The sequence below is a fragment of the Lacerta agilis genome, chromosome 16 (assembly GCF_009819535.1).
Source record: "Lacerta agilis isolate rLacAgi1 chromosome 16, rLacAgi1.pri, whole genome shotgun sequence".
NCBI classification, from domain to species: domain Eukaryota; kingdom Metazoa; phylum Chordata; class Lepidosauria; order Squamata; family Lacertidae; genus Lacerta; species Lacerta agilis.
In genome coordinates, this window is record NC_046327.1 from 21361868 (window position 1) to 21373314 (window position 11447).

Sequence of the window (11447 nt, forward strand, 5' to 3'; positions counted from 1 at the left end):
CATTGGCTTGTCTTTTTTTTTCCCTTTCCCTCCCTTTTTTCTTCCTTTCCTTTGGGCCGGTCCAGTCTTGAACACGCCGCCCTGGCCACGCCGCCCGGCGCTGCTCCCTTCTCCCACAACTGAGCGGGCGGCTGGCCAGAATGGAGGACAAGAGCTTCACCAAGGAGCTGGACCAATGGATCGAGCAGCTCAACGAGTGCAAGCAGCTGAGCGAGAGCCAAGTGCGGAGCCTCTGCGAGAAGGTGCGTAACGTGGGGGGGGGGGGCGGATCCTACCGAAACAGAAACCGTACATAGATCTAAGAGGGAGACTAGAGAGAGAGAGAGGAGAAAACAAAGCTGAAAATGACTCGGGCAAAACGTTTTGACTTCTCCCTTTGCCAGTAAAACGGTAAAACCAAGGAGACAGATTTGAGAAGGCTAAAGGTGAAGAGAGTTCTCTTTAAAGGGCTGCCTACGGCTGTGTAAACGTACTCCCCCCCCCAAAAAAAGACATTTGCATATAGCATTTATATTAAAGGCAAAGCTGACAGTCGATGAATGAAGCCAGTGGAGTATATCAGTGTCATATTTTAAACTTAGGCTTTGCCTTTCTTGGACTGTGGCTGTCTCTGCTCTCTGCGAATTTCTCTCCATCCTCATCCTTCTTAGTAGCACTGTTAAGATTTTGATGCCTGGGGCCTGGTTTGAAATCTTGCTGTGTTCCTGGCGAAGGGCACTGTAGAATTGTAGGGAATGTTACAATTCACTCTCCTCCATTGCAATTCACTCTTCCCCACGCATGTTGCGGAGGGTGGGGGCCACAGATAGATGACCGCAACTGTATTGTTTTTTACAACAACAACAACAAAACAAAAAACCCCACAATGCTCTCAGCACCGGATTTCCTGCAGTAAGAGGTTGCTTTTGCCATTCGTCATTTACACGCTGACCCACAGAGTATGCGTCCACAACAGCAGGTTCTATTATATCCAGGTATGAGCCACAGTACTGTATCAGGTGAAATGATGCAATGCTTGTGTGGTCACTACGTTTTGAATGTATGTATCATACATTTTTTAGAGCGTTATGCAAAATAGCACACGCTTTGTTAAAGTGCTTTGGTCACTTTGAAGAGGAAAAATGGCTTTGTGACACAGTTCTGTATATTCCTTTACCTCCAGTGATGGCATTTTCCTCACCGTTTTGCACACACCTGATCCAGAAATTTTGGAACATTCTAGTTTCTTTATCCGAACTAGGTTACTTGCTTTCCTTCCCCTCACAAGGTTGAATACAAAGAAGCCTTGATTGAGTTTGACTTCTTTCAGAAGTTTTGGACAGCTTCCCTCGCAGAAGGCTTCTTTCATGGCTCTAGCTAGCCTATGAGAATATAGAGTTAACAGTGTGATCTATACTTACCTGCTCAATGGGAATTAGTCCCATGTAGGTGTGTATAGGATTGCAGCCTAAACAGTACAAATAATGTTTCCATTTTTCTTTTTGTTAGGAAAACAGCTGTATGTGCTTTCCACATATTTCAATAATGTAAATATTGCAGTGCTCTGTATAATTGGATACAGAACTACACCCACTTTTAAACTAAACATAAAACATCCATTACACTTAGCATTATGGACGTAGTTGCCCAGCCACCAGGAGTGTGACTTTGAAAGCTATGTAGTTACAGCCAAGAGGGAGCCACAAGAATCCCATAGTTTGTGCTTATTTCTTGAGTTTTATCATACCTTAATTTATTGGTATGTCTTTGAAATCAGAATTTTAAAAATGCATGGCTGCATATGTTTATGTAATCAGAAATATGCATAAATTAGTGCAAAAACATTGAAAAATGGCTTCCAGAAGACTACATTTCTAGCACTTTTACCACTAAAATTTATACATAAATCAAGGATCTGCATGATTTATGGAATTGAAATGAGATTCATATTATTTAATCCATAGTAGATCATATATTCTAACTTCTTAACAATGTTTGCTGCTGGTAGTAATGATAGGTCTGGAAATGGAGTGCACCTAGGATAATGGTTTTAAGAATATTGATTTTGCTTATCAATACAATTTTTCTTGGAGTTGATAAACACATCCTGAAGTGTCAGGCAAGTGCTTTTTGAACATTGTAGGGCCTTGCATTTGTTGAAATGGGGGTTGGGTAGAGGTTTTGGGTTTGGTTGGTGATACTTGCAAATGGGAGATAATAGGTAGTTCCTGAACACCTGGAAAATTCCTAAACATTATGCCAGTTGTGACTGTTGCCCATTGGGACTCGTAGGGCAGACTTCAGGGAGGCAAACAATAGGGTGGAGCCATAGCCAGTTACAGACAGAGCCAATTAATTCTAATTTTGCCCCCATCCTCTTTCCTGTTGAGTTCAACAAGGACAACACTGAGATTAAGGACAGTCACTAGATCTTCTGTTGCAGCAGTTTTTCTTTTCATTTGCATAAAAAAACTGAATATATTTTGGTTTCAAATCTGATTGGTTGTTTTTTCTCATATTAGGCTAAAGAGATACTTACAAAAGAATCAAATGTTCAGGAAGTACGTTGTCCTGTTACAGTTTGTGGAGATGTCCATGGTCAATTTCATGACCTTATGGAGCTCTTTAGAATTGGCGGGAAATCACCAGACACAAACTATCTCTTCATGGGAGATTATGTTGACAGAGGCTACTACTCAGTGGAAACTGTGACTCTTCTTGTGGCATTAAAGGTAAGGTTTGTAGGTTCTGACTCCTGTGGTTTTAGATTAAAATATGCTTAGTAAACATTTTGCAATGAGATAAGCTCCATGCCATCTGGAATATAATGGTGATACCAGCTGATGGATCATTACAACATGTGTTTGTTCTTTATGGCTAGGTGCGCTACCCAGAACGCATTACAATTCTGAGAGGCAATCATGAAAGCAGGCAAATTACACAAGTATATGGCTTCTATGATGAATGTCTACGGAAATACGGAAATGCCAATGTTTGGAAGTATTTCACAGATCTGTTTGACTATCTTCCACTTACAGCTCTAGTTGATGGACAGGTATGATACTATTATTTTAGTGATACTCATAAAAAAGCTTGGCTTTAGTAAACCCGGAAACCATCACCAAAAATGATGCAGATATGTGGAGGGAAAAGGGAACTCGTGACAGCCTAGCGTTTTATCCCATATGCGGTTTTGCCTTCATATTTGTTGGTAATAGTACTGCCCTGTACTAATGACTTAAATTTCATGTCTGTCAGGGAGCAAAGCATTGCTCGGGAAGAGAGGGGGGAGAGCATAGATGAAAGGGCAGAGAGAGAAAGTTGGGATTCAGCCAATCAGGGGGATGAGCGTAAATATCGAGCGCAATTACCAATAATAACTACAGATACTTCCTCACCCCCCAGCCCCCATCAGCAGACGTCTCAGGAAGAGCGAGAAAGCACTCACGCTGTCAGTAGCAGACAGGGGAGGGAACAAAGGGGGAGACGGAAGTTCAGACGTCATTTCAGGGCGACCAGAGGCTTCCTCTGCTGGAAAAGGCGCGAGGACTCTAGTCCGGAAGTCTGTTAGCTAGGAGTGCAGTCATGTTTTATCACTCTGTAATTATCAATGTCTAATAAACAGCTTTTAAAGCTCAACGCTTGAGTCGGCCGTTACTCACAGCAACATCAAAGGCAAGAGAAGCCGTGACAATGTCCTTAATTTGAATTGTTAGGTGTAAAATGCATATTTTTTGTATTTTGCAGATAACACTGTGAGGTGTGAAACATACTTGTGTATGGAATTCAGAAACCCTAGTTTAAGAAATGTTGATGCTTTTTGTTGAGTTAGAACCAAAAAAAAAGAAAAAAGAAAAAAAGATTAGCCATTAATTAAGCTACAGAACTTTTCACTGTGCAAAATATTGATCACTTTCTAGTGCTATTTAAATTTGAATTTAAAATGAGTTTGGCTTGAGTATAGAAGTGCCTATGTAACAAAAGTTTTATTGGTTGAAGTGACACTTCACTCTAGAACAAAGGAGCAATTTAAAACGTCCTAGGATTTTGAGTTACAGGTAGGTAGCCGTGTTGGTCTGCCATAGTCAAAACAAACAAACAAAATTCCTTCCAGTAGCACCTTAGAGACCAACTAAGTTTGTTTTTGGTATGAGCTTTCGTGTGCATGCACACTTCTTCAGATATTTCCCTCCTCTAGATGATGCAGATAGAAGGGGATTGATGAAATGCTATGAAATCAACTATATTCACAGAGGGTGCGGACATTGTTTTCATTACTCTTTGCCCTGTATTATTCTGGCTTAGATGTTAATGCATTTTGCCACATTTTTAGCATTGTGCTACTAAATTGATTGCTTTTGTGAAACTTGATTCAGTTTGCTGACATACTATGGGTAATGGTGATCACGTGGGTGCTGATATATAGCGATTATTATTAACCATAGTTAATTGAATCAATGCAGCTTCATAAACTGGCTTTTTGTTGACTTGTTTCAACAAACCATTGTTAATATTAATTATAGCTTGTCCAGGTTTAATGCAAGCTGTGTTTGAGCAGAAGCAAAACTTCTAAACTCCTGGCAGCTGAAGAGGAGGGGGGAGGGAGGAACCTTGAGTTTGAGGCTCACTGCAGCTTATTATTGTAACCCTAAACAATGGTTTTAGTGTTGCGTCTAAAGTGGCCCAAGGAAAAACCTGTTTCAGGTGATCACACAAGCTGGTGATTTTAATCTTCGGTAGAAATTTCTGTTCTCTCCGTGTGCAAAAACTGAGAAAGAAAGCAACACACAAGGCTCATTGTCAAGTGCATGTTGCAACGGTAGCATAAGAATTGGTTCTTGGTATCAGCAAATACCTCAAGAGAATGAAGAATACAACCTCTTGACAGTGCACATAATACATTTATTCTGGTTCTTATTCTTCAGATATTTTGTCTCCATGGAGGTCTTTCCCCATCTATAGATACACTGGATCATATTAGAGCTCTTGATCGTCTGCAGGAAGTTCCACATGAGGTAATATCAATGAAAATGCATTGTAACTCAGAGTATACATTGAATGGCAAATATATACATTAAATATAGAACAGGGTATGGTACTATACCCTATTCATGCCTGGCATGCTCTGGTCCATGGAGTCATGAAGAGTCGGACACGACTAAACAACAACAACAAATGGTATCATATCTTTGAACTGAATCAGGCAGATATAATAGCTAGAGAAAAGAGTTGGTTGCCTCAATTAGTCTGCAGATCTTTAACCTTTTAAATTATTTTTCATTCTAGTATTTATAAAAATGGGATGCAGTCCTAGTTATGTACCTGAGTAATTTCTGTTGACCTTTGTGGGCCTTACTTCTGAGTAGACATAATTGTACAGTATGAGGCATTCCCTGTTGCATGTGTGTGTGGAAATGTCTTTTAAGATTTTGCAAGCTCTGATCAATCTTAAAAACCAAGTGTTTTTCTTCTACAGTACTATTTTTTATGTGTGAACTTAATCAGTTGATTAAAACTTTTATGAATTTAATTGGATGACTAGAAAATGAACAGACCAGAACTTCTACTTTGTAGTTTACCATAATAGGGTCTGTAAGAACAAAATGTCTGCACAGCTTGGGTGTCATATCAAGCCCTGAATTGGTGGTATAGATACTTTGTTCCAATTATATTTTTTCAGCTCTCCCTAAATTCAAAGATCTCAGGGTGGGTGACAATATTTAAAATGATAACAACACATCTAGTTAATTAAATGAAAGCAGGTAAAAATGGGAAATTTTGTAAAGGTAAAGGGACCCTTGACCATTAGGTCCAGTCACGGACGACTCTGGGGTTGTGGTGCTCATCTTGCTTTATTGGCCGAGGGAGCCGGCGTACAGCTTCTGGTCTTGTGGACAGCATGACATGTGACGTGGTCATGTGAAATGTAGCAGTGGGCTAATATTCATAAATGCCCAGCCTGGTGTTGGAATGTCAAAAGCATTGGGGCCTGATTTATTTCCAGGAAGAAGGCATTTCATAGTCAGGATGCCACCACAGAGAAGGCCATGGACCACATATCTGCAATACTTCTTAACACAGATGTTTTCCAAATGGTTTATTATGTGCACTCATAGCAGTGATACATGACTCCTTCAATTGCACTGGATTTTAGTCAACACAGAATGCACTTGGATAACAACAGTTCTGTAGCAACTGGAGTTGCTCTCCTGTAACTTTACAAAGTGGCTAGTACATTGCTGCAGTTGAAATGTTTTAAAAGAGCAAGACTAGCTTTTTGAGAAGTTTGAGAATTTGTAGATCTTCTCTAGAAGTTTGTGCAGTTGGCATCCCCTTTCCTAAAAGCACTTTGCATCAGGATTTAGCATCTGCATTCCAACATATGTAGGGAGCACAAGGATATGTGGACTGATCCAGTCCCCAGCATCTCAGGTACACCCAGCTTTTCCAAGTTAAGCAGGGAAATCTCAATGAGAATTCTAAACATGCTTGAATAAGTGAGGATAGTGAGCATGCTTGAATAAGTGAGTCCACCCACCTTAGTGGGGGTGGGTGGAGTGGACAAAGTCATGCAGGGACCTTGGCAGACAATGCCTGAATAGGCTATTGTCTTGTATAAATTGAATTATTCTGGGCATTTGTAAATGTAATAATTTGGATGTCCATACATTATTTGAAAATTGTGGTGTTAATTACTTTAGAAAGTTGAGATTATGGTTGTAACCTGGCTTTGAAAGTTTACCACATGCTGGTGCACACACTTGGTTTAGAATGTTTTACTATAATCAGTGCATAAAATATTTGTAGCTCACTTTGGTTTGAGCTGCAAAGTAGATCATGGCTCCTTTCTTCTGTTTGCACCACAATGACTATGTAGTTTAAAAAGAGACACATACGTGCATCTACAGTGCTATATAGTTAGAAGGTACATTTTAAACTGATGCTGATGTCATGCAAAGTTTGCTAGATGAGTCAGTTCTGAGATTATGCATAGCTTTCACATTGGAAGGGTGTAGACCCTTTAACTAAAACATTTCATTTGTGTGCTTGAAGCTGGAATTATGCCTAGGTACTTTGCATGCAAGAGCTGATCTTGCAGGATCCTGGCATCCCTCAGCTGTTCTTTTGGATTCTGCTTCTTTGTTTAGCTGTCATCTGGTTTCCGTTCTTCCTTTTGGGAATTGCATTAGTTTTTCTCAGTGCCTTTACTGCCTCTGGTCCTTTCAACCTAGTTTTCGAAATTATACTTTTTCTTTACCAGTTTTCTCTAAACAGCAGTGTGGCTTTTCTGTTCAACTTGATCTTTTGCCAGATACACGCACATGCTTTATTTGGTATTGTTCACATACTGGTGAAGTTCAATTATATTTTCCTGTTTTTTATTTATTATGCTTTTTTATTTATTGTCTTATTTTTTCCTCCTGCTTTTAGTTTTTCTGCTCCATCTGTGTTTGATTGTTGCTGGTATTAACTTTTCTTTTTTGCTTGGAATGTATGTATTTTGTTTTGATGTTTTTACTTCATGCACCTCTTTGATTGCCAAACTCATCTGCTAAGTTTCTCATCACTTTTACAGGGGGGGTTGGGTAGGGGGTTTCTATTGATACTGTTCTGATTTTCACACTTGTTTTCTCTGAATAGGTTTCATTTTTTTCTTAGATTTCATTTTCAAATTCCTGAAAACTACATCAAACAACTTTTCCTATTTATCTGTAAAAGGTTTTTTATTATATAGAATATACAATACACTTAAGAAATCCAGGAGCTTAACACTTTTTAGATTACCTCTTGCAATATTTCCCCCCTTATGTAACATATTGTACCATTTTCTTTGAACAGGGCCCAATGTGTGATCTGTTATGGTCAGATCCAGATGATCGTGGTGGCTGGGGGATTTCTCCACGTGGTGCTGGCTATACATTTGGTCAAGATATCTCTGAAACATTTAACCATGCCAATGGGCTTACATTGGTGTCTCGTGCTCACCAACTTGTAATGGAGGTATAATTACTCTGTTGCATCTAGCCACCTAAGGCTTAAAAATGAAAGTCTGACTTTTTTGGAAAGAATGTTGTATAGTCTCAGCATCTTGAATTTTTATGCTATGTAGTAGGCACCAAAAATGTTCTGTATCTTAGAAGGTGTAAATTAGTATAGTATTCTTCAAGAATTATCAGAACACTATTCAGAGTAAATAAAAATGTTTACACCTGTCACAAATATATGGTTCAATTAACTTTATTTGCCAATGTGCCAGTTAATCCTGTAGTATTAATGTCTCTGTGACTGATTTCAGTTTATACTAAATTAATTTTAAAGTGACATTTCAAGTGAGCATCCTACATTTTCCAATTTACTAGTGGATAGGGTTTGATAATTCACCACAAGAGTTATAGAGAATGTTTAAAGATGTAAAAATTGGTGTTTGCATTTGAACATAATTAGTACATTCATTGAGATAGTGCAAAGCATGTTTGCTCTGACTGAAATAGTTTGTTTTGTACCAGTGAAAATATATAAAGCAAAGTAGGGTGCATTCCTAAGGTGGTGGGGAGGGAGAGTCAAAGATGGTCCTGCTGGGCTTGTGCCAGCACTGTGAAAGGGAGGACAAAGGAGCAGCCTTATGCTACTCCGTCCTTTTCTTTTTATTTAAACTATTTCCCTACCATTGGAACTAATGCAAGGGAGATAGAAAGGAATAAAGTTTTCAGCTCCTGGGCTGTAGTTTAGTCCCTGGTGTGGGGCTTGTCAGGGGACTGGGAATACATTAGATCAAAGTCTTTTGGCCCATCCCCAGCATGTTTCTTTTTCACTCCTGATCAGGGTAGAGCAAGAGTTGTGAAAGTTTCAGCTATGAGGAAGGGGAATTTAGCATCAGAGCTTGCTTTCTGCTGCCAGACAAGGGCATTAGATGCTTCCTATGACCCCTGGATCTCCCTCCCTCCTAAGGGTCATGGGATTACTGGCCTTATGCTTTTTAATCTAGTTACACCTTTTTAAGAAGAAATTGGTTGAGACTTTTCACTGAAAGCATTTTCTCCCCCCCCCCTTTGCAGGGTTACAACTGGTGTCATGATCGGAATGTGGTCACCATTTTCAGTGCACCCAATTACTGCTATCGTTGTGGGAACCAGGCTGCTATCATGGAACTAGATGACACTTTAAAATATTCCTTGTAAGAAACATTAGCTTGTTTTAACAATTGGGGTGGGGTTGCAAGGGGTAAAATTCTCTGGCTTGTGTTAAGTGTTGATGAATTCTATAGAGTGCACCACTTTTGCAGTATGGGTCTAGTTTACATATCATGCTGGGAGCCTAGTTATGGTTTAGCACAAATGTATGGACTCGTGGAGAGGAGATTGCAGCCAGTTTGCTCCTTTCCAGTTGTCTTGCTGTTGCACTGAGTGGGACAAAGCTTGGCTCAGCATGTTGTCAAAATCTGGGCTCGGGGATTAGCTCATCTGGACAAGCTACAAGACATAACCCATAGGACAAACTTTGGTCACAGCTTGTGGTCAGGCTGCAGAGAGCTAAACCACAAGTCTGAGTTTGGGTGACATGAAGTTATGGCTTAGTTCAGTAGCAGGCCAGGGGGGAGAAAAACTGCTCATATTCCAAGGCTTAGTGTGATGTGCAAACTAGGCCTTAATGTTCAGAAAATGATAGCTAAAACATAAGTAATATTTTTGAAACTATGTTAAGGAATACTGCATTTTGTTTTTAACATCACTCAAGTTAAATTGCTACCCTCGTCTAATGAAGGAACAGGACACATTAATTTGGGAATTACACCACAAAATAGTCACCTTCAATGTATGGACAGAATTTTAAACAAATCATGAATAAAACTATGCTAAATGAGTCCATTTTTATTTCAGTGGAACTTTTCCCTCTCAAGCCCTAATAGAGGGTGAAAGTATGGGAAATGATGACTGAAATATTGATAACCTTTGTTGCAGTTAATAAAAAATGCAATTTCCCTTTTTTGATTCAGTGTTGCATACCATTTAGTGAAATATGGGTAATTGTCTTCTGTAGTCAAGCAAGCACAAACATTGTCCTCTTGAAATCCTAAACCCTTGGCTGAAATGTTATTTTCAGTTTTGGCAAACCTGAATGATCATTATTGACCTGACATTCTGTAATAAAATAGCTTAATAATGGAACTCGTGGAAATGAGAGTAGGGAGAGGACAGGTATGGGATTTAATTAATAAAAATGCAACAGTGAGCACTTAGTGCAACAAAGCACTTAACCAGCCTTTTCCTTTTAACAGTCTTCAATTTGATCCAGCGCCTCGCCGTGGAGAGCCTCATGTTACTCGGCGTACCCCAGACTACTTCCTATAAACATCTCTTCCTCAGCCTGACCTTGATCAGTAGTAGTACACCTCGCAATTTTTTGAAAAGCAACAATTTGTGATAGGTTGAGGTCTGTCTCAGCGTAAAGCCTCTTCATGGACCAAACTGTGCCATAATGAGGATGATGAGCTTTTGAGCACAACTTCAGATGGACTTCAACGCACTAATCAATCCTTTATCAGCCAATCCAACAGCCAGTTTGCCTGCTGTAACTATAGTAATTGTTTTCTTCCGGACTATTCAAAGAGGAAAGGTAACTAACAAACTCATCTCCCTGTCATGCTTACTTGTAAATTTTAGTTGTAGTGTTTAACTGGCATGTATTAACATTTTGAAGTTTAAGAAAAATGCACAAACTAACTTCCTTCTTACGCCTATCGCCCTCTATTTTATTGACATAAGTAACTTAACTGCAGAAGAAAGTTCCTCTTGGGAGTATGTTGTCATAAGCTTTCCCTCCCTTTAAGCTAGATTACTGTTCTGTGTTGATCCTACCTTTTTCTGTATATTTGTCAAAGTGCTTGCATCTTATTTGATGTATTTGAGCAAATAAACTTGCAGATCATTACTCCAATCAGATGGGTACACTGAAATGAAATAATTTCTCTTTCTCATTCATTATAGGGGATTTATCAGTTGTTGGAATACTGCTTCTTGGCATTAAATATCTGGCAGCTAAACACGCAGGGCCAGGGCCACAAACATAGCATGAGACTGTTTGCACTCACTCTTCCTTCCATAGTAGTATAAAGGTAATAGCTAATAGTTTTCTAGTTTATATCATTACTTCTAAATATTTAGTACTCACATTTTGATATGCTGCATAAGACGGTGGCTATATTCCCTCAAAATGAAGTAAAATGCTAATTTGTTCTGTTTATGTAAAATTATATTAGCTCAAATTCACATTCCAGATTTAATTTAACAAAATGTGGGTGAACACACTGCCTATTTTTCCTTATAGTTGGTACCTTTTATAAACTTAGGAGAAATTACAACTTGCAAAAGAACTAACATTTACTCTCCCTCCACAACTTAGTTTACTGCAAAATAATCACTTAAAAAGCTTCTGTAAAGAATTAAATGACAATTCCATCCCACAATGTT

General features: G+C 39.1%; 1 protein-coding gene across 1 annotated transcript; it reads left to right on the forward strand.

Annotated features, from left to right (window-relative positions):
- The first annotated feature begins 28 nt into the window (after positions 1 to 28).
- PPP2CB (protein phosphatase 2 catalytic subunit beta) lies at positions 29 to 10938 on the forward strand. Its single transcript, XM_033173922.1, has 7 exons — positions 29 to 242; positions 2502 to 2711; positions 2861 to 3034; positions 4905 to 4994; positions 7819 to 7980; positions 9036 to 9154; positions 10256 to 10938. The coding sequence occupies exons 1-7, from the start codon at positions 141 to 143 to the stop codon at positions 10326 to 10328; spliced, it is 930 nt and encodes a 309-aa protein (XP_033029813.1). The 5' UTR covers positions 29 to 140; the 3' UTR covers positions 10329 to 10938.
- The last annotated feature ends 509 nt before the right edge of the window (positions 10939 to 11447 follow it).